Source organism: Lepisosteus platostomus, chromosome 8, assembly GCF_059453375.1.
Source record: "Lepisosteus platostomus isolate fLepPlt1 chromosome 8, fLepPlt1.hap1, whole genome shotgun sequence".
NCBI lineage: Eukaryota > Metazoa > Chordata > Actinopteri > Semionotiformes > Lepisosteidae > Lepisosteus > Lepisosteus platostomus.
This window is the reverse complement of record NC_142618.1, coordinates 7,065,396-7,087,318: the sequence shown is the minus strand read 5'-3', so window position 1 is coordinate 7,087,318 and position 21,923 is coordinate 7,065,396. Positions and strand designations below refer to the sequence as shown.

At 42.0% G+C, this 21,923-nt stretch overlaps 1 protein-coding gene across 9 annotated transcripts in view; it reads right to left on the bottom strand.

The window, feature by feature from the left end:
* The window catches only part of stau2 (staufen double-stranded RNA binding protein 2), a 116,246-nt gene that overhangs the window by 45,673 nt on the left and 48,650 nt on the right, over window positions 1-21,923 (bottom strand). For all 9 annotated transcript variants that reach the window (XR_015940731.1, XR_015940732.1, XR_015940733.1 and 6 more), the window contains 3 exons: window positions 20,949-21,080; window positions 19,078-19,138; window positions 13,022-13,323 (listed from right to left, as the gene is read on the bottom strand). Coding sequence is in view for 6 of the 9 variants with exons in the window: in XM_088642224.1 (XP_088498350.1) it covers window positions 13,022-13,323; window positions 19,078-19,138; window positions 20,949-21,080 (495 nt within the window). In the remaining 3 variants the exon portion in view is untranslated. The remainder of the gene's footprint in view (window positions 1-13,021; window positions 13,324-19,077; window positions 19,139-20,948; window positions 21,081-21,923) is intronic.

Below are 21,923 nucleotides of genomic sequence, written 5' to 3'. Positions count from 1 at the left end.
CCACCATCTACCACAACCCTGTCCCAGAAAAGCATTAATAGCCAGCAAATGTCACTTTCAGCTACTTCCTGCAAAGTTGGAGTTCCTTGATCTGCGTGGGATTACAGAACATCGTATTTTACTAATCTCAGCTGGTGGCAGACCTACTGCCAGTTTATCAGACGGCTCCTGTGACACCCTCCTGCCATCAGGCTGCAAGGAGAGCATGGAAATCACCCAGAAAGTGAAAGGACTGCTTGCTAGCTCATTAAGGAAGGATAAAGGCCCATAGATTTTTACATGATGTATGGCACAATCATTGTGTCAAGAAAACATATGCTTGATTACTACGCCTCAGGTTCATTAATCGCTCTGTCTAACACTCAGCAGTGGGTAAAGACTTTTTTCTGTCTGTTAAGTAGCACTGTAAACATCATTCAACCAAAGGAAAGGGGCCTTTGCATTTGGGCGGCGCACCATAAAAAATGGGGAAAAAAAGGACCTCAAAGGCCCAGCAGAAAACCTGTGAAGTCTTCTGAGGAGGACACAGCCTGATGAGGCGGAAAGCAGGCAAATAAACAGGCAAAAGTCTGATAGCCTGATAGTCTGATAGATTTTTTTAATGTGTCATGTTAATAATGCAATGTTTTCAGCAGGGATATACCTACAGTGATTAAATGATGTTCCTTTCGGTGCTGTTCAACTAACGTGAACAGTACTGTAATATATATTTAGAATGATGTAAATATTTTGTCCAATACTGTTACTAATGTTTCCAAGTTGACAAATCTTTTTAAAACAGCAAGCAAATGTACATCAGTTCTAACATGCAGTGCTGAAAATGGCTTTTTTTGCTGTCTTATTACTGTTTTACATGCTCATAAAAAGAGACTGCCTCTCTTTGACTGTCTGCCCTTTGACTTTCTCTGTCCATGACTTCAGCCATCACTGCTCCCACAGTCTTGGCAGATTACACAAGCTAAGGAAGGCTGGGGCTGGTTGGGGCTGGTTAGTGCTGGGAGGGGAGACCTCTAAGACAGTGTTTCCGAGTATTATCCCAGCCCTGCTCCAGGAGTATGCCTGCGTCTTTGGATTTCATTCCAACTGGACTGCAAGTGTGACTAACAGGGCTGCTGCTGGCACCTGGGTTTGCAAATCAATGGTGGATGACGTCAGTTCCCTCCTACATGTGAAGAGCTTTTTGATCCTTTGGGATGAAAAGTATGATACAAATGCAAGCAATTATGGTTAATTACATCTACTACCACTGCTACAACTTCTAATCCCACTCTTACACTTCTACCACTATGAATAATATTTCATAAATACATGGATATGACCAGAGGTTTGCAGATCCAAACATCAATTAAACAGAGGTAAACCAGTATAACCTAGAGCCTCCCACACACGCCGGCTCCCTGCCTGCAGGCTGCAGATCGAGTTTGGCCCCAGGAACGGTGGATATCATTTCAGCAAACAGCACACACCAACAGATGCTAAAACTATTTCACCAGAGTCCCCGGCTCTCTTGACTGATTGACAGCTGGATTTTTTCCCGATACAACCCTTTTATTTATTTTCTAGGATTTTTACAGTACAGTTTCATTTGGGCATCCCACGGTTAATCCAGACACCCATTCTCCTGGAGAGATTACACTTACAGGGTGCTAGTTTCTATCCAAGAGAACTCCCTGGGTGTGACTAGTATCTGCTATGGAAACTTCCCTAGCAGGGGGGCTCGTTTCTATCTGTGAGAATTCCCTACACAGGGGAGTAGCTTCCGTCACGTCACGTCGTTTGCCAAACCGCTTTATACCACACGGTGTTGCGGGAGGCCGGAGCCAACCTGGCAAGCAACGAGCGCAAGGCAGGGTACACCCTGGACAGGACGCCAGTCCATCGCGGGGCCAGTGCAAGCCAATCACACATGGGGACAGTTTGGAGGCCACGGTAAAGGTCGAGGGGGGGAATTTGGCAAGGACACCGGGATAACTCCCTACTCTTATCAAGAAATGCCCGGGGATCTTTAATGACCACTAAGAGTCAGGACCTCGGTTTAACGTCTCATCTGAAAGACGGGGGAGTAGCTTATATTTAGGAAAATCCCCTAGGTGTAGTTTCTGTCTAGGAGAACTCCCTTTGTGGAAAGGCGGGATAAGTCCAGAAGATTCTTCTCCCCTGTAGAATCCTATAGGGTAAATTCTATCCCGACAAACTAATTGGGAGAGTGTCTCTATCCATAAAAAATCCCTAGGGGAAGAATTTTTCTAGGGGGTATTAGTTTCTATTCATGCGAATTCCCAGTGAGGAGAGAGCTAGTTTCTAGTTTCTATCCAGGGCATTTGCTAAGGTGGAGAGGCTGCCAGGAGAATTCCAGGGTGCGGTAGTTTTTACATAATTAAACTTAAAATATCATTCAACTTTAAAAAATGTTTTTTTGTTACTTATTTATATTAGGTTTTCCACATCTAAGTAAGGTATCCGTGATGTGACTGAGAATGTGAGCGAAATAATGGCTGGGTGTCCATCAGATACATCTATACCAGAATCATCTGACTCAAAGAACAACTTGTAGATAACAAATGGAAAAAAAAAAACTGTTCCAGTGTGAACTCTGCACAAGGTGTTAGTTAATGAGGTTATGCAATAAGGAACAGTGAAAGCTGCGTATATAGTTAGAATTTACGTATCACCATCTGTGGATGACTAATGCACTTCTGTTATTTCCAGAAAAAGTGAATAATGAACCTATCAAGGCCTGGGCAACATTAGGTCATCACATTTGTGCAAGTAAAGGATGAACTGCATTGCACATCCACAAATGAATGAATGGTTGTCGTGGTGGTGGGAGTAGCCCCTCATTATTCCACAGTGATGGAATAGGTCAAGGAATTCAACAAAGCAAGAAAAGCAAGAGAACAGAACGATGACTCAGGAATCAAGGTTGCGGAACTTGCAGAAGTGTTTGGGGTCATTCAAGAAACATGTTGTGAGTCAAGGGCTTATGCCAGACGGGTATCCCAGCTCTGCACAGTGTTGCTAGAGATCATCAACACTATTCAGGTGTACTTCTTCTGATTACTGGTGAGGAGGCAATGAGTTGTGCATTTGCCACTGGTCCCTGAGACCGAGAAACAATCAATAGACTTTAGGGATTCATAACAAGTGCTACTGTTTTTTCGCCCAGCAATGCTACAATATTGCAAACTGAGATGCATTATGGAGGAAGTCCACATTGCAGGTTCTGGTTCTGCACAACAATTTACCACCTCACAAGCCTAGTGTTGCACACGATGCCACTGACAGAGTGGGTTCAAACAGAATCAGAAACACTGCAGTCCCAAGCAATTAGTATTTGTTAGAAAATCTGTGGTAGGTGGTATAGTTTCAAGATGATGAATCTTCACTGCCACTGAATGGTCAAAGTTACAGCCAGAAGAGTGCTATTATCAGGGAATTACTAGTCTGAAGCACACATAAATTGAGAAAATAATTGACCAAAAATGCAGATGAATCTAGAGTATCGTGCAGAGATTGGTGGACTGGTGAATTCAAGAACGTGGGAGCTCAAAGGGAGAAAAACAAAGAACTCATCGGTGACAACAGGGAAAGAATGATATCAGTGAAACGTGGTCACAAGGTGACAGAGCCCGACTTGTCGATTTCTTAAAGTTTCTTTTTTGCATTATGACTTCTAGCAAACTCAAGTGAGGTGAAAATGTAAAAGCTAACATGGAGACAGTCCAACGACAAATGTTTTTCCATAAACAGCTGAAAAACACTGATAAATCAGGTTATGATGGTCTAGTTTTATGGGTTAGTTATTGAGAGTGCACTTACATTTTCTGCCACAGTGGTTTGGAATTATGCCAAAAAGTGATCAATGTTGAACTAAGACAGCATACAGGATCAAAGATCTGACATTTCTTGCTGGAGTGTGTACTGGAGATCAGCAGGTAGGCAGAATCTATTGCTCCTCAGTATCATCTTGTCAAACATTTGTTCCACGTTCTCCAGTTTGGCAGACTACAATTTTACTGCTTGTCCGCATCGACTATTTCAGATCCAGGTTCACTACATTAACAGCTGTAAATGCACTAAAACCTTTGCATGATTTTTGAGAACAGCTGTGTGGTTACTGCCCTCAACAGATGTAAATTAATTAGATATCTCCTATGTTAAATGGAAACAATGGGATAAACAGTATGTTATTTCAGTATTTGTGTTGTGTCTTATAAGCTAAGTTGTATTCACACAGGTTTATAAAGTTGAAGAACAAGGCTGAAACTCACAGATCTACTACAGTAGGGTCTCAACATCTGCATATTTATGTTGGCAAATTCCATCATTGGCGTTTCAATTATCCCGACAGGGTCTTGCACAGACGAAATGCAGATCAGGATGAATCCAAGCTGAAGGCTGATAAGTGCACCTTACAAATTAGCTGCACAACACACTAGGATTGCAAGACTCTCCCTGCCCCTAGGCGAAGTACCCACTACCTAGATCCTCATTGTGGTCTTTTTTGTATTGTTAGAATGCTCCTGGTTCTTTCTGCAGAGAAGGGAATGACATGCTGGAGATGACTTCACAGGCTCACATAGAGTATTATTGCCCTTTTGACTAAAGCGGGATGCGGTAGTCACAGAGTACGGAAATAGCTGGGAAGGCAGAGACAGAAAGTGCAGACATCCAATGGACGCAGAGGAAGGATTCAAGCTACTTTCCTTAGCAAAATATTATAAGTTGGGATTACTATGTTAGTAGATCAATGCTATTGTAATTAACTTAATGTCAACTGTATTTGTACTTTAATGATCAAAAAAGACTTACTTATGTCTTTTAACCACACATATGATATACTGTGTTAAATTATGCACCGGTATAGGGATGGACTTGGTTTTATGCAAATTGGGCTATTAGCGATGGTTCTCTGCACCGAACCCTTGCAAATGTCGAGACCCCAAATGTAAGATGAATTCAGTCACATTTAATGTCATTTAGCTCTTCAGTAACAATTACGCCTGATTTATTAGTACTTTCAACAAAATTGACTTCAGCCTCAAAACAGCAATGACCTGAATGATTTTTAGTGAGAAACATGCATCTGCTTATAGCCAAGGACACTAACTGAGCCCGTACAACAATAAACTACTGTACTTCCCAGGCATATAACTGAGATAGTCCTAAATTACAGCAGATGCCAGCTAAAATATTTCTGAACCTATAAGAAATTGTTCAGACCTCAGTGTGTAAATAGATATTTTTTTCCCAAATATGGCTTACAGAAGGACAAATGTCTTCAGTTTTTTGAAAGGCTAATGTATTAATTGATTAACGACCAGTAGAGGGCATTAAAGACTCATATAAATGATAGTGCTTACAGTAATCAGTGTCACAGTATTTTATCAGTACAGTACATCTAGTTATCTAGTACATCAAGGGTAATAAAAATGTAGTAATTCATTTCTGATTTTGAAAATCAGAAACCTCTAATGGACGATGCTTGCAAAAATTCAATTTAAAACCTAGACTATTTCTTAACAGGGGCAGTTTGAAATAATTAATACACATAAAATCAGAATATGGTAGGAGCAGAATGGTGAAGCAGACTGTAGACAGAAGCAGCTTACTGCCATTTTGATATCCAAATCCATCATAACTACTGTATGTATGCCGAGCCATGTACAAGCAGGTGGGGATGTGAGTGATTTATGTCATGCTTTAAACTGCCTTTATGAAGAGTTTGAAAGTTTTTTTTGAAAACGCAACTCAGATCACCCTTTTGGTTGAAACATCTGCAATACTTGTTAATGATCAAACGCCCAACATGATAGCTCTGAGGCAAACTCTTAAATTAAATTGAAATTCACCTGTGAATTTGGACTGTACTACCTTCAATCTGTTTCACTACTTTCTTAAAGTAAAAATTATTCTCAGTGATGTAAGATGGAAGTTCAACGAACAGTAATTGAAATTCAATAATTATAAAATGTTTAAATAGAAATATTTGCCCATACACAAAGGCAGGGGCTGTGGTTTGTGTTAATTGAAAAGGGGGGCAATTACTGAAGATTCCATTCTCAGAGAAACGTGACACCTAAGTGAAGGATCAACAAGCGTTAACATTGAAAAGGGCAAAATGTTCTTGATTAACAATCCAATGCAGAAGATTGAGTAATTACAGGTGACATTTTTAAGTTCTGTATTTGTGAATCTATATTAAGGCTTGTTCACCATTAAATATTTTTTTCTTTATCTTTGACATCTGTAGGCTATACAAAATCTTTCAATTGAATTATTAGTTGAAGTTAAATCTGAAACCGTACCAGGAATAAAAGACTGAAAGGTAATGATCTCAAAAAAGAAAGCCTCCAGGTTTTGTTCTTAATTTCTCTACTTGTCTTTTACAGATCTTTTACAATCATGACATAGGTTATTAATATTTGTTATATATACAACTCCACACACTCAAATAAAAACAAAGAAGTAAAACTGATAACATGACATTAAAATGTAAAGGTCAGGTTACTTAAGTATTCAGGTTACTTTAGGTGTACAAAATTACCATAATGAGCCACACAAGTTGAGCAGCCTCTGTGTGCGACAGCGACTCAGAATGGTTCCGCGGTCATGTAATGAATTTGAAGCAACATCCATGAAGACCGAGAAGCTTTCAAGACTCCAGAGATTGTATAAAGGCCCCGATGAGGAGAAGGACAGAAAAACAAATTCAAAGAACCATAATATCTGAGGATGGTGAAGGTGATGGTTAAGAATTGGGAAGCACCCAGACACCTCCTAGATTAAGTGGCCCCCCTAACAAACAGCACCAATCATGACTCCTACCACATTCGGTTGGGCTGCTTCTGGTTCTGAGATACAACGGATTCTTTTTTGGAGGGAGTGAGATCACTCAACCCTCCTGCAACATTGCAGGAGAACCAAAACAGTCTCATTCGTTTGTGCTGGTTAGTGCTGTTAAAAGTAGAGCCCCAAAGAAGAGCACCTTCTTTTTTGGGCAGTCATGGCACTCAATCCCCCTACATTAGCCTAGGAGAGCCACATGCACGGCAGCAGCATTATGTTCTAGTTCTGCTTTTCGTCAGCAGAGATCGAGGAGCTTGTTAAGATTTATGGGAACACAGGCGGAACGGAGTACTGGTAAATCTTAGAGGACAACCTGCTTCAGAACGAAAACTGCGGCATAAATTCCCCTTTTGGCAGGACAGTGATCCAGAGCCACACTGCAGTGGTTAAAGAAAAAGATTAATGAACATGTTTGAGAAGCCTAGTCGAAGACCTGGCTTGAAGTCTGCTGAGAATCTGTGGAAATCTGCTGTCGATCCTCAAGCACCAATAAGAGAGCTTGAGCAAATCTGCCAATAAGAATGGGCACAAAACTGCTTAAAAAGGGACTGCAAGGTGGGTACAGACTAAGCCAAAAAGACAAGCGGCCACAGGTGCTTCCACCAAATATTGACTTTACAGGTATACAAATATTTACATAAACATTTCTCAAGTGATTCTCTTTACTTTTTGCCGGCATGTTCTGTTTACATTTAATGTTTTGAATAAAACATTAAGTTTTAACAAATGTGCATGCATCTTGGAATTTCAAAAAACAGGACACAACAAGAATGTTTGTGAGGCACTGTATATTAGAATCATCTGTCAATGGTTTTCCATTACATTACACTGTGGCGTTACAGAGCTCAATTCAAAAAGCGTGAATGCGATGTTGTGAGGTGGAGTAGTGTTTAGGTCTATTAACTTGTAACTAGAAGGCAGGAGTCCGATTCCCAGGTGCGACACTGCGATTGGACCTACAATGCCCAGCTAAAATGGGTTGCTTTGAAAAAAATACAATCTGTATCAATTAATAAGGAGACACTGTAGAATTCGACTAGCGGGGACCTGTTGCTCAACTACAGGTTTTAGGGCCACTCTCTGAAATGTCTGCACAGAAAGAATCTTTTATTCTGATAAATGTACAGTATCTTTCCAGTTCCCACGGGTTAATAGATCAACTATTTGTTCATTGCAGGGGATATAAATTATCTTTCAAAGAATTACTGGCATGTGGACAGTTAGTTAATATATCCAATTTCACCTGGCATGAGTCTAAAACATAAAACTGCAAATAAAAGCTGCAATTCTATGGAGGTATATACTACAGAGAAAGTGGAAGAATTCTGTGCAACACACTCAGCTTAAAATCGTAAAAAGAAATATTACAGACTAATCTCCGAGACAAAATATCCTAAAAGTACACATTATATAAATTAAGTCAAAGTGAATTATTTGCACGAAAATGAGAATCACAGTAACAGTTTTCCCTTTCTGCAAAATCACCACCCTCCCTGTTCTGTATCGCCGAGTCTGTTCAGCCAAAAAAGGTCAAATGTAAATTGTTAGTTTCTTCTTCATAAATTATGAGGATCTCGGGAAATGGTGCTGGAGCTCAGTTACACAGACACGACCTCGGCAGGCTGGAACCCTCTGCACGGGGAAGAGCAGGGCGTTTCAAACAGGGAGCCGCAGCAAAGGAGGAACACCGCAACCTCACTCCGCAAATCCTGTACAGTCGTGCATTCATTCCGGGGCCTCAGATCTACCGAAGCATCCCAGCGTCAGAGACCAGGAGGCAGGGACAGGGGAGGGACAGGGACAGGGACCAGGAGGCAGGGACAGGGGAGGGACAGGGACAGGGACAGGGACCGGGAAGCAGGGACGAGAGGCCAGCTCTCGAGCAGGTAAGCGTGCAGCCTGCCCGGGGCGGCAGCACAAAGAGCTCTTTAGAAAGGCCCCCCGGCTGGCACCTGACGCAGGGATGAAGGTTCCCACAGAGATTGCCTTCTCTGCTCCACCTCACTCCAGTCATCTAAGCCTGGCAGGGCTCTCCCGCCGCCCCACAGCCTCAACAGCCGCTCATGAGGACGGCGCCGTGAGGCCCCAGCTGGCCCCAGACGGGTGTGTGTGAGTGTGTGTGTGTGTGAGAGATAGGGGGGGGCCCGCAGTCAGAAAACACAGCCTCTCCGTCGGCCCGGCTGCTAAGCACAGACATCACTACGCCCTCACGCGAGTGCGCATGTGGTGCGCATTACTCTACCCGTTTCGCGGATCTCGGCGCTGCTCCCCCTCACGTACGGAGGCAAGCCAGCTCTGCACAGTCAAATTAATTGCAAACACTCACACCCGTGAGCTTGGAGCCAGAGCTCATTTCCCAAGGCTGCTGCGATGTGTAGTGATGCCTGCTGGAAACGTGCGACCTCTAGCAAAACATTATACCCCGGTCTTTTAGCTCACAAAACAAAACACCAACCCCACTGGAAATGTAACTATCCCGTACAGTCCACTTACCAACCATGCCCTTCCCCAGTGAGCACTGATACTGCTGAACTGACAAAGTGCAAGTTTAACAATTTACTGTGCCCAAGATATGGTTAAAGTATCGGGGGATGAAGTGGATTCTTCCACGAGTCTGTGGTGATTCTATTAATGTTCACTTTCATGTTTATTTTGAAACGGCCTCCATTACTTGGGATTTAACATAAATCGCACTCACAGATGTGGCCCTGGGAAATCCTGAGACGGATTTCCTAATTATTTCTCCATTCTCCTTCAACCTTACCTGACCTGCAATTGAACTGATCCGAATGCAGCCTAAACTGGAATTGCTTTTGTGGAGCTACGACCTTTCTGTATTATCATCACAAAAGAAAAGGTCCTTCATGGTTTGCAGTTCCCTTGTATATTTCTTGCCTTTTAAAGGTGAAAAATGATTTCTCTTGACTTAAAATAAGATTTACATTCAATTTCGCAGTGTGGAATGAAAGAGACAACATAGGAGATCTTGCCAACAGTTCACAGATTCAAATCACAATGGCAGTATTTGTATTTATTGTTTTTGTGGGGAAGTTCAAGTAGAATTTTCACACATCATGCGACATCACATTTCACTCGCAAGTACACAAGTACCTCATTCCTTTTGTTGCAGCAAAACTACCTCATTTAACAAGAAAAATACCTTTCTCTTTAGCAGCAGTAATAATAATACCCTCTACATCAAGCTAAATATTTCTCACAAATTCTTCTAGTCCCTCTGAACCAAATAAGAGAAGATAAGATCACTTTATTAGTCATATACAATTTCTTACATTAGGAATTTGTCTTTTCGCAGACTCCAGCTTGCTCTCCATGAGACACACAGACAGGGAGAAAAGCCTGGGGTCAGAGCGCAGGGTCAGCCATTTATACGGCGCCCCTTGTAGCAGTTGGGGTTAAGGGCCTTGCTCAGGGGCCCAACGGAGTAGGATTCCTCTGCCGGCTGTGGGATTTGAACTGGCAACCTTCCAGACACAGGCGCAGATCCTTAGCCACAGAGCCACTGCTCCGCCCCATTAAAGCCTCCAATGGGCTGCAAAGCAGTTAGCAGTTGATCAGATTATTTTCCCATTTCAAATTGCTTAGTTATCTAGTCACATCTGTAATAAGGGCTATCCGACCTCAAGGTCACAATGGGTGAAGGCAACTGACACATTTAAACTCAAGCAACAGATGTTATCTGAGAGTTAAACAGAAGGGCTATTTCAACGGGAATTAAGGAGTACCCTCTAAATATACACAAAGGCAGGTTTTTGGTTTAATTTAAAGGTTTAAAAACAACAAAATCAAAGAAGCTAATTTGACAATCATAGGAACCGAGCCAATTGTTGCAATACCCATTTCAGGTCGTTCATGGCAAACGTAACTCAGTTAATGTTATTTTAATGCACTTTGACGCATACACAGGATGGGTAACTTCAATTACTGCCAGTCCAAGCTGACCTTCTTCCTTTAGCCAACATCCCTAGACATTAGCCAACATCCCTAGGATGGTACTGGGGGAAATGACACTCGATAGCTAGAAAGTCATCAGAGCTGTTTCTGTGGAAATGGCAGAAACGGTTATGCTTATCAATGTTAAAAGTGACAGTGCAGCTCATTAGAGATAGTGGAGTGTTACCTGAGCTCTATGCGAGTTGTTGAAAATTTTAGCAGGGTCAGCAAATCACGTTACAGAGTGTGTCACTTTCTAACACCAACACCTTCTAATCCTGACACCTAATAATACTAATTTGTGTCATTTTTATTTAAAACAATACTAAATAAGGTTTTAGGGAAATTAATCTGAACTTTCATCATTGTAAATATAGTACACAAAAAAGAAATATCACATCATACTTGAATTAGGTGTGCGGATACTTGTGTATCTTAAACAAAAAAAAGCTACTGATACCAAAAATAATACTAAAAAAACTGTTAGTTGTCTGGATGGTTAGCTTTTTGTTATCGAATGTGAAGTCTTGCACACTGTCAAGCAATGTTATGTTTTACAGCGGCTGTCTCAACTAAAGCCCCATGTTTATGTTCCTGCATTGCTTCATCAGGTTTCAGAGCACGGGAAAAATCAAAGCAAGAACAAGATCTTCAAAAGAATTCTCAGCAGGTTGAAAGTGCTTGAAAACTCTTGCTTCCAATTTACAGGTGCGTAACAGGCACCTCCTTTTAACAGGTGATACAAGGGAGTTAAAAACATGATTGAAGAGGGAGTAGTCAGATATACTTAGAACTCTCACTGTCCTATGTTACTATCAGCTCCTGTAAATGTATAGTAATGCAGAAACACAGAGATGCCTGGATTTTAGTAAGAGATGAACCTCAATATTTTTGCACACCGGTTAATAATGTGGCTAGAAATATATGAAATATTTATAGGATTTTTTATTTTTAAATAATGAAGTGATGAATATTTTCCAGGCCTTAATTTCCCTGTATTTACTATTGTCCCCAACCTACTGCATAGGGAAGACTCATCATCGGGAAGTCTCAAACATCTCTTAATGTCAGTTCAGGTTTAAAACGAAATCAGGCCCCTCATGCTGCCATTGCAAAACTAACAGCTGCCACACTGCACTCAAGATCTTTCGCCTCCCCACAGATCCTCACAGCGGACCAGGGGTATATGGAACAGTGATGTATCAGTATTTTAAAACATTTATGGGATAAACTTGTCAATATTCCTCATCTACATGGTACTTAACGATCAAACTACTTTTCGGACACAGTCCTACAGTTAATTGGGCTGATCCAGTAATCTAAAGCGACACAAACGTGCGCCCATTTATATGACAGGGTATTCTTCTAGAGCTATTCAGGTGAAGTATATTGTTCAAGGGCATGACAACAGTATCTCGCCTGGGATTCGAACCCCTAACCTCCCACCTGCAAGTCCACAGCTCTAACCACTACGCCACACTTGTACCAGAGCTCTCCACGCTGTCTCAGTCCTTCAGCAGCTGCTCTCAGGTTCTTGACTTCTATCCTTTACACCGATCATCCATTCAGTCTGTTCTCTCTTTCACGACTATAACAATAGCCTCCAGCACTAGAATAGAAAGCTCAGAATGCCAAGATGTCACCTCCCCTGTCTCATGGACAGAAGTTTAAAGGCTTCCTCTACGGACTGTAAAGCATATCTTTCAGTCATTAACTTAATTTGCACTCAACTTGACTTGAAGGGACTCTTGGGAGGAGAGAAGCCATGTCTCAGTTCTTTTTCCTGCAATTATCTCCCTCATTTGGGATGTCATTTTGCCGCCAATCAATGCTTTAACCGAAACAAATGAAATACACATCAACCACCATCACTGTTGCAAAAACAAGCGTTTTTTGGCCGATGAAAATATGCCCCCAAAATATCACGTTTTGATTGTATATGTAGATAAGAATTCTAATAATATTTCTATCAATATGATCCACAGTGATAAACAGTATGCAAAAAACCTAGGCGATTCCTCTTATTTTTTTATATAGACTTTATTGAGAAAACTATAAATGAAGCAGGGAAAAAAATGATAATCCTCCAGCCTCTAACTAAAAATAGGGAAGACCTGAGCAAACAGGAGAATGATAAATGCCGCAGTCTGAAACCCTAACAGGCTCAGCCATGGCAAGGCTGGGAGTTCTGCAAAACAGCTCCGTTTTTTTTTTTCCGTACCTGAAAGCCTTGAATCCTAGCCAAGTACTCCAGCTGCTGGGAAGGCTGCACAGAGGCGCAGGGCGAAGCAGGTGCTTTTCCTTTCAGGCCGATGGCTTCTGCTGTGGGGGAAGCTCCATTGAGCAAAAGCTCCCTGGCAATGGCCACGGTGTTGCTGGTGCTGCCGGTGAAGAACGAACTGGAGCCCTGGCCCATGTCTTTGGGAGTCAGATAGTTCGCCACAGCACCGGGACCAACCTTGTTCCTGCTCGCTTCCATCTCCTGGTAAACGTCAGGGGAGAGGTGGAGAATTCCCTTCTGAGCTGAGGACGGAAGGAGAACGACAGAGGGGGCTGTCACTGATACCGAACAAAGCCATTTACAGACGCACACAACGCCTCATCTCAACCCGGCCTTCGGCTTTGCTGCTGGGCTGGCTAAGTCCGAGCGGCCCACATCTGCCTGGCGAAAGCTTAAACTTCAAAACAAGCTCCAGGTTTCACCATTAACATGTGCCTGACAGACCTGGACGAAGAGCAATATCGTTTCCTACATTTTATGAGGACTCAATCAATCAGTGCTATGCCTTGAGAATAATATATTGAAACCCAGTGTATGTAAAATCAGAAAGGGCTATTCTCTGACAGGTCAGAGTCCCAAAGGCTGTTCAAGTGCTTTTACAGCTGTAGTTGGGCCTTGCCTTTTGATTTACATCAACAAAGCAGGCTTTCCAGCCTGAGCTCTTATTGGTGGCTTTTCTAAAAATTCAATTTCACTGTATGAAAGATAAACAAGGCAAGAAAGAAATGAATACAAACATTCCACCTTACTAGACCTCAAGCTGAATCTGAAAATTACAGACACCTCCGTCTAAAAACTATTAGCCAGTGAAGCAGCAGGAGCTTAATTCCCTCTGATACAAAGACTTCTGACATCAGCCACATAGTGTACAATTATTAAATGGATACTTCCAAAGGCTTTTTATTCACAATAGTTCAGCAATTGTCAAACACCAGGAAGACAAACTGTAAATCTTCATGTCTTTAGATTAGTCACTTTGCCTACAAGTCATGTTAGCCATCCAGACAAAGTTTTGATCTTAAAATCTCCAAATATAAGATGCAAACCTCTCCTTTGCTTCACCCACTCTCATTCAGTTTAAGTAAAAGTGTTATCACCAGCCCTTGTCTCCTCTTTCAATTTTTTCAAGGGTCTCTGATCCTACTGGCCCCTCAGAAACATGCTCAGGATACTCATAAAAAAAAACACATGAGTTCAACCAATACACAAAAGACAGAGGATAATTTCCATAAGGGAGTACAGTAAGTCCAATTTCTTCTCTATTAGAGGTACTGAAGGTCAGTAAAGCCCAAAACCTAAACGTAAGGGTGACCCAGCTGTAAGAGCCTCATGGAAAATAGCCAACATTTCTGAATTCTGAAAAATGACCAGTGCTGTAGTGCCTTTCTTCCTTCCTCCGTGTAGGATGAAGTCATGGGAATGGGCACTCTTTTTAGTTTTAAACACTGGGAAAACCCATTACTAATGGCTATTGTTCCTACCTGACGGGGAACAATAGAATTCATAGTACCAGTCAAAAAAGGAATGACTCAGGGAGTACTGTAAATATTATCAGTTTGTATTTAACCTTTGCTTCTTTCAGTCTCTTGAGCTTGCCTGTCGGAAAAAAGGAAATAAACTTAAACCTCAGACAGATCCATGAGAAGCTGGCTCATACTTATGTAAAAAGAGAAAGTACAGCTATCCAACAGCATTGAAGTCACCCAAAACACAGCACAAGCCAAACAACACTACCTCAACCCATTGGGACAGACATGTAAAAACAACACAAACTGGAATACTACTGGTCCCTAAAGAGACAATACAAACTGGCTGAGTATCTCACCAGGGTGAGAGACCGTGAAGGGAAACAGGTTCGGTGACCACAGCCTGGGAATAAAACTGGGTTATACAAGCAAACCTGGCTGCCCAGAGAGGACAGACTGCCTGACAACAGCCTAGACATAGAAACTGATCAACAGAGACAGACCAGTCCATACACCCACTGCTAACAGGGAAAAGCAGAGACAAAGATGCACTTCCTGCTGCACAGCTACAAATACACCAGGATTATACAAATATTCTTCCCTAAAATATTCCACTCCTGCCAGAATCAGTACAGCTTTCAATCCTACTGAGGAAGGAAAGTCAACGGAGCTACAGCTCAGGATGTGATCTCCCGTCCCAGCCTCTCTTATAATAAAACAATAACAATAATACTAATAAAAATAATAAAATTTGTTGCACATGTTTGGAAAGGGTGGAAGTGGTTAGCATTGCTGTCTTGCAGCGCTGGGGCCCTGTGTTCGATACCAGACCTGGGGTGCTGTCTGTGTGGAGTTTGTATGCTCTCCCTGTGTTTGTGTGGGTTTCCTCTGGGTGCTGTAGTTTCGTCCAAAGACATACTTGTGTGTGTGTGTGTCTGTGTGTTGACACACACATTACATTTTAAGTTCATAAGCAAAAAAAGACCCTACATGAGATTAATTGGAAATGAGACATGTGTCTGGCAACAATCTGATGTTGGTAGTGGAAGACAGAATAAACAAAAAAAACATGCTTTCCTCAGCTTTTTTTCCTTCAATGTTTTTATAGACCCGCCCAAAATAATGGGTTTCCTCTTGGAACACTACACTGGATAAGGTCCAAATTAAGGCCTTGTTCTTGATTTAAAACACAGAGGTATAAAGATTATAACTGGAAATCAAGACTATAAAATATTACTTTAGAAAAGGTGTCAGGGAAATAATGTCCTGCCAAAAAGCTGACACAATACCGATACGACACACTGAAGTGGCAGAGAGGAGTCAATACTTTTCAGAGACAGAACGCTAATCTCTTCTGCATGTTCCCAAGAAGCTGGGTTAAGTTTCATCTTGGGCTAAAACTCAATTATAAAATACATCGCCTTTCCTGAACATAATATATTCCCAGCCTCTAACATATCAGCTCATTCGATAGCCTATTATGGCAATGTGTACTAATTACTTGTAAAACATCTAGTGTTACTAAATTCTATTAGTGCAACCATTGTGAGTCTGTACGTCTGATTTAAAAGGCTGGTATCTCTATCAAGCTACATTTTTTCCTCCCTTGACTTGGAACACGTAGTGAGTGAGCCCATGACCACAGAGGTTCAATGCATCTCGTCTTTCTAGCAACCTTGTCCCATCCAGTTCACAGTGCTTAGTTTTGTTGTTTTTTTTCTGCTTAGCAGACACCCTTATCCAGAGTGACTTACAATATAAAACAAAGGTTTACATAAAGTGCAGGTAAAGAACCAACAGGTATGACCCCAACTACTGGAAGAAAAATAAATGAAATTACCATAAACGAGGGCACAAAAGCACAAAACAAGTTAAATAAAATGAAACGAAGCCGGAAATATCAACATGACAGGAAGCACATATAGGAACTGTGCACAGAGAGTGGTAATGTAGATACCCTGTTGTTTTGCATTGCATGCCTTCAGTGGACAGACGCAAGGAGTTAGTTACAATACCCAGTTAAGATTAAAACTCTTCTAGAGCAATACAGTGCAGGAGCTACTGAAGGAGTAATCAAAACTGAGTGATCACAGGCGTTGTCCAAACAGGAGAGTCTTCATCCGGTGACAACTTCTGGGAGTCAGTCATTTGACATTCCCAAGGAGCGAAGCTGCTGAGTGAACAGGAAGTAGGAGAATGGCGAAGGGGCGCAGAGCGTCTTCTTGAGGATGAGCAGAGAGAGTGGCAGGAAGTACAGAGAGACATTAAGAGACTGAACACAAGCAGGATCAGAACAGCCAAGACAGCAGCAGGCGAGAACATGGATTCTGAATCCAATTAGTAAAACCAAGGAGCTCAGCTTGTCTGCTCTTACACAGTAACGGTAAGGCTAACTGAGAGAAATCATTGAAACACATCCTCAGAACACAGTTAATAGGGTTTTTAAAGCACCGAAGAGCCATTTTAGTTCAAAGCCTTGTGCATAATACTGCAACACACAAAGGAGCCCAGTGAACCAGGACTCGGTCTCTGTCCTCTGATCCCAAAAGCTCACAAAACCTACAGTACTTGCAGAACTTGGGTCTCGCTTTAGGATAGAACTTAGGCTTGGTTTCTAGTGGGTCCAAGCAATAAAGGAAATGTCTCCACTACAGACCATGTCAACTACTGCTCTATTTACCACTTCATAATGACAGGACAAGATACATACACAATCTGTTACCTAGATTTGGTCAAATTAAAGTCAGATGAACAACATTTGCTCTCAAACTAGAGGAGTGAGTGTTGTGTTCACTTCCTATGTGATTTGCTTTAGAACGAACTACGGGATGCTGTTGGGAATACCGATATTCTTTAGAGGGGACAGGAAGGAAGCAGAAAAAAGGGGTATGTAAGAGCCATGTTTTCCAGTAAAGGTCATGTTCTTCATTACTGGTGCTTCTTCATTTCTATATTGATACCTAGACTACACTGAGTGAGATGCACTGCAAGTTTAGATTAGTCACTTTGCCTACGAGTCACTGAATCCAACAGCAGAATAATTAATGTCAAAAGAGATGAGGTGTCTACTCATTAGGTTAAACTTAAAACACCTCCTGGGAGAGCTCCAAATTACCTTGTGCTCGGGTATCTAATTACAGGGCTTGCTTTCATAAGAGTTCTGCTTATAAAACTTACAAAACAGCCGAAAAAAACTGTGATTTACTTCATTAGTAACTAATCTGTTTTGGAAAGAAGTCTGTACCAAAGAACGTGTCAGAAACTGTCAAAAAAACAGTTTCTTACTGTATGAATTAAGAAGTATTGTGCCATTATAAAAACACAGGCATATAATTCTTAAAACAACTAATCATTAGTTGTATTAACTTGTAGCCAAGCAATATTTGTGTAATAACAATAATTACGTTCATTAATTACTTTTCCCCATTCTCTAATAAAAATAAAGTGTACATTCTGAACTGGGTGTTATGAAAACTAAGACAACACAGGTGGCAAACGCCACCTTTATCACAGATGCTTAGTTCAGTGGGGTTAGTCGGCCTCCCAACTGACACAGCGCCCCCCTCTGGGCACCGAGGTTCCCTACAGGCGTGTGGTGCTCTTGCTGAGGGATGCACCCCCTAGGGGTGGGAAGACTCCACTTCCACTTCTTTGCTCTGCCCCCTTGTGCAGTTGAAGGGTTCACAACTGTGAGCTGAGATGTGAAAAAATGCACACAAGGGTGACGACAAATCGGACACGTGTGTATATAAGAATAATTAACAGGTATCAACCTTGAGCCTATCCCAGAAACGCAAGGCTGAAGACACCTTCCTGTCCATGCCTGTCTACATAGTCCTTCGCAGGACAGACACCACTTAGGTTAACCAGCATGTCTCTGGCAAGTGGGAGGAAAGTAGAGGGTCTAGTGAAAACTCACACAAACACAGGGAGAACATGGAAACCACACAGACGGTGCCTCAGCCACTGGACTCAGGAAATGTAAGGCAATAGTGCTATCTGCCACATCGAATGACTCAAACTTGCATGACAACTGAAGGCGCACTGATGGTTTGTATGTCTAATATTATAGAGGAACACAAACACAATAAAGTCCTTTATTTGTGCAATATAAATATACCAACTAACAAGGGGAACTTTGCTTCCTTGGTACAGTATCTCCTTGGTGCTGCAGTTATTTTACAAATCGGCCTCCTGCCACATCCAGCTCCACAGGAAACTCAGGACTGCTGACCCCCCCTAACTGAAGCTCTGCGCCATAATCCTGAGCGACACAAAACCATGCCCGGAAAAGCAAAGGATCTGTAATTCCTTGGTCCCACAATGCTCACGAAGAGGGCTTAACTTCCAGTGTGCAGCGCGCAAAGCTTCTGTGAATGGGAGGGGAAATTCGCAGGCTCCCCGCACAAACATGCGAACAGTGGAGCCGTCAGTCAAGCTTCTATCCAACAGCCCCACAAACTGCCAGTGCTGGGAGAGCGGGTCCTGCAAGTGTCCCCTGACAAAAATTGAGAAAAGAAAAGCTCTTACTGTTACTTGTCGCTTCGGGAAAAGCTGTCTTTTGTCCATTCCAACTTTTGTTTTCCATGGTCTGCAAAATGCAAAGTATGTCCGCATCAGAAACGGAACATTACAAAAGGCTTAGATCATGTGTAAGGCCTCTTTCTTTCCCATCCACACCCAGACAGGTCGCTCTCTCATCCCACAGCTTGGAAGTGAATCACGCAGGTTTGCTGCTAAGGTGGAAAAACTCTAAAGGAACACAAGCAAATACAGTTGCATGAAAAAGTTTGTGAACCCTCTGGAATTACCTGGATTTCTGCATTAATTACTCATAAAATGTGGTCTGCTCTTCAACTAAGTCACAATATGAGACAAACACAATCTGTTTAAACTAATAACCCACAAACAATTGTACTTCTTCTTGTCAGTACTGAACACATTGTTTAAACATTCACAGTCTAGGTTGGAAAAAGTATGTGAACCTCTAGGCTAATGACTTCTCCAAAACCTAATTGGAGTTGTGTGTTCCAATCAATGAGATGAGATTGGAGGTGTGGGATGGAGGTGCCCTGCCCTATAAAAAAAAGCACACATAGGTTGGTTACCGACAGAATCTGCTCTTCTCAAGAAAGAGCTGTTCATGTGAACCATGTCCTGATCAAAAGAAATATCAGAGGACCTTAGAAGAAGAATTGTAGAGATGCATAAAGCTGGGAGAGGCTACAAAAGCATTTCTAAGGGCCTGGGTGTCCATCAGTCACAGAAAGGAAATTCAGTACTGTTGCCACTCTCTCTAGGAATGGGCGTCCTGCAACGATTACAGCAAGAGCGCAGCGTGCAGTTGAAGGATGTGAAAAAGAGCCTTAGGGTAACAGCAAAGGACCTTCAGGAATCTCTTGAACTTGCCAAAGTCTCCGTTCATGTGTCCACTATCAGAAAAACACTGAACGAGAATGGTGTTAATGGAAGGACACCACGGAGGAAACCACTGCTGCACGTCTCAAGTCTCAAGCCCACCTGGATGTTCCACAACGCTTCTGAGACAATGTTCTATGAACGGATGAGACAAAAGTTGAAGTCTTTGGCAGAAACGCGCAATGCTATGTTTGAAGGAAAAAAAGCACTATTAGTACAGGGGTCTCTAACCCTGGTCCTGAGGCCCCAGTTCAGTTAGTACAGGGGTCTCTAACCCTGGTTCTGAGGCCCCAGTCCAGTTAGTACAGGGGCTCTAACCCGTGTCCTGAGGCCCCAGTCCAGTTAGTACAGGGGTCTCTAACCTGGGTCCTGCAAAGTTCCAGTGAAATTTTAATTTTCTGAAGATGTGTAATAATTCCACTGTGATCAATTAAACAGGCCATTTGTTAAATTAAGAAACTTCGAGACCATTCACCATACAATCTTCTTTCCTCAAGGACCAGGACATCTCTTAAATGAACGGATTAATTCCTTCATTCATCAAAGTTTACCAGTCATAAAAACAGGTGCCCTGTAAGACTGACTAGAGATGGCCCTCCAGGACCAAGGACACTAGCTCCCTAATCATCTCGCCCTGTGTACTACAGCAATAATGAACACAGGAAAAAGCATCCTCTGGTTGCACTTCAAGGCCTGGACTCATTACGATACAGTCTGTACAGGACAATTCTGGTTCTGTTTACAAGCAGAGGAATAGCATTTGATCTCAGAATCAAAGGCAAGGTCTCGGTCTTTGATTGCAGGCAGGACCACACACGGGTAATGTCTTTTCAAGAAGATGGGAAGTAAATCTGAGTCTAATAAAGATAATAATAAGCAACTACTGCACTAAGAGCATTAAGAAGGTCTATAAAGAAAAAAATAAGAATAGAAAGTGATTAAACAAGTACCATGAGAGACTAACATGCAGCAGGGTGGCCCACCTTCTCTGGCTGACTCTGTGCTGGGGTGGAGGCCTTGTATCCTAGCTGGAGCAGCATGGCTTCGGCAGCATTCCTCTTGGACACCTTTTTATTGGGACCTGTTCCTGTGGCTATCTCACTGCCCACTTTGACCTAGAGCAGGCAAAAGGCAAATCACATTAGCCTCTTCAGGAGAAACAAAGGCAGGGCGCATGATCCTGCTGACACGCTGGCACACATACTGGAAGTGGCTGTCAAGTTGCATGACCAGCTTGAAAGCAGGAACCACCAAAACGACACATCTTTATTTGAAATGCGCAATTGAAAATTACTCCCCCCGCAGTTAAAAAAAAAAGATATGTCTGGTACACATCCAAGACCGACAAAAGCATACTTCACTTGTTTCGAAGGCAAAGAAATTTATTTTATTTTACATCTGCAAATGTAAAGAAACTTGGATAATGGCACAGTAGTTAATATGGTTATTGATCGTATAACATGAAATGAAGGGTGAATAAGCTGATTCTTTCAGTTTATGCTGATCACGTAGATGCAGACAAATCTTACTGAAGGATTTTTATATTTTTACTGTTGTATGCAACCAATATTTCAGCAAGACCCCCAAGAAAGTCACTGCTTTTAAGACATCTTCTTGTCTCCTGAGATGGCCAACACTGCTCTGCATGAAGTTCACCCATTGAAAATAAAGACTATGGACCACAAAGTACCTATTTTTAATATCCGGGAGAGTAAGGGCTGAAAATCAAAAACAGGAAATTCTCTGGTTTGGCCACAACAACATTATCTGATGCTTGTCCTGAAAAAAGTTGAATTAGCCGTAATCATTATTAACATGGCTTGTCACTTGAAGGATGATAAATAACTGAAGGAAATAACTGAAAGAAGGTCACTTGTCATCTAAGATGTCTCCTGCTAACCGAAATCAGGAATGTTGTGGTGTGCAGTGATTTATAAGGGTGATTAGGCTCAATTTGC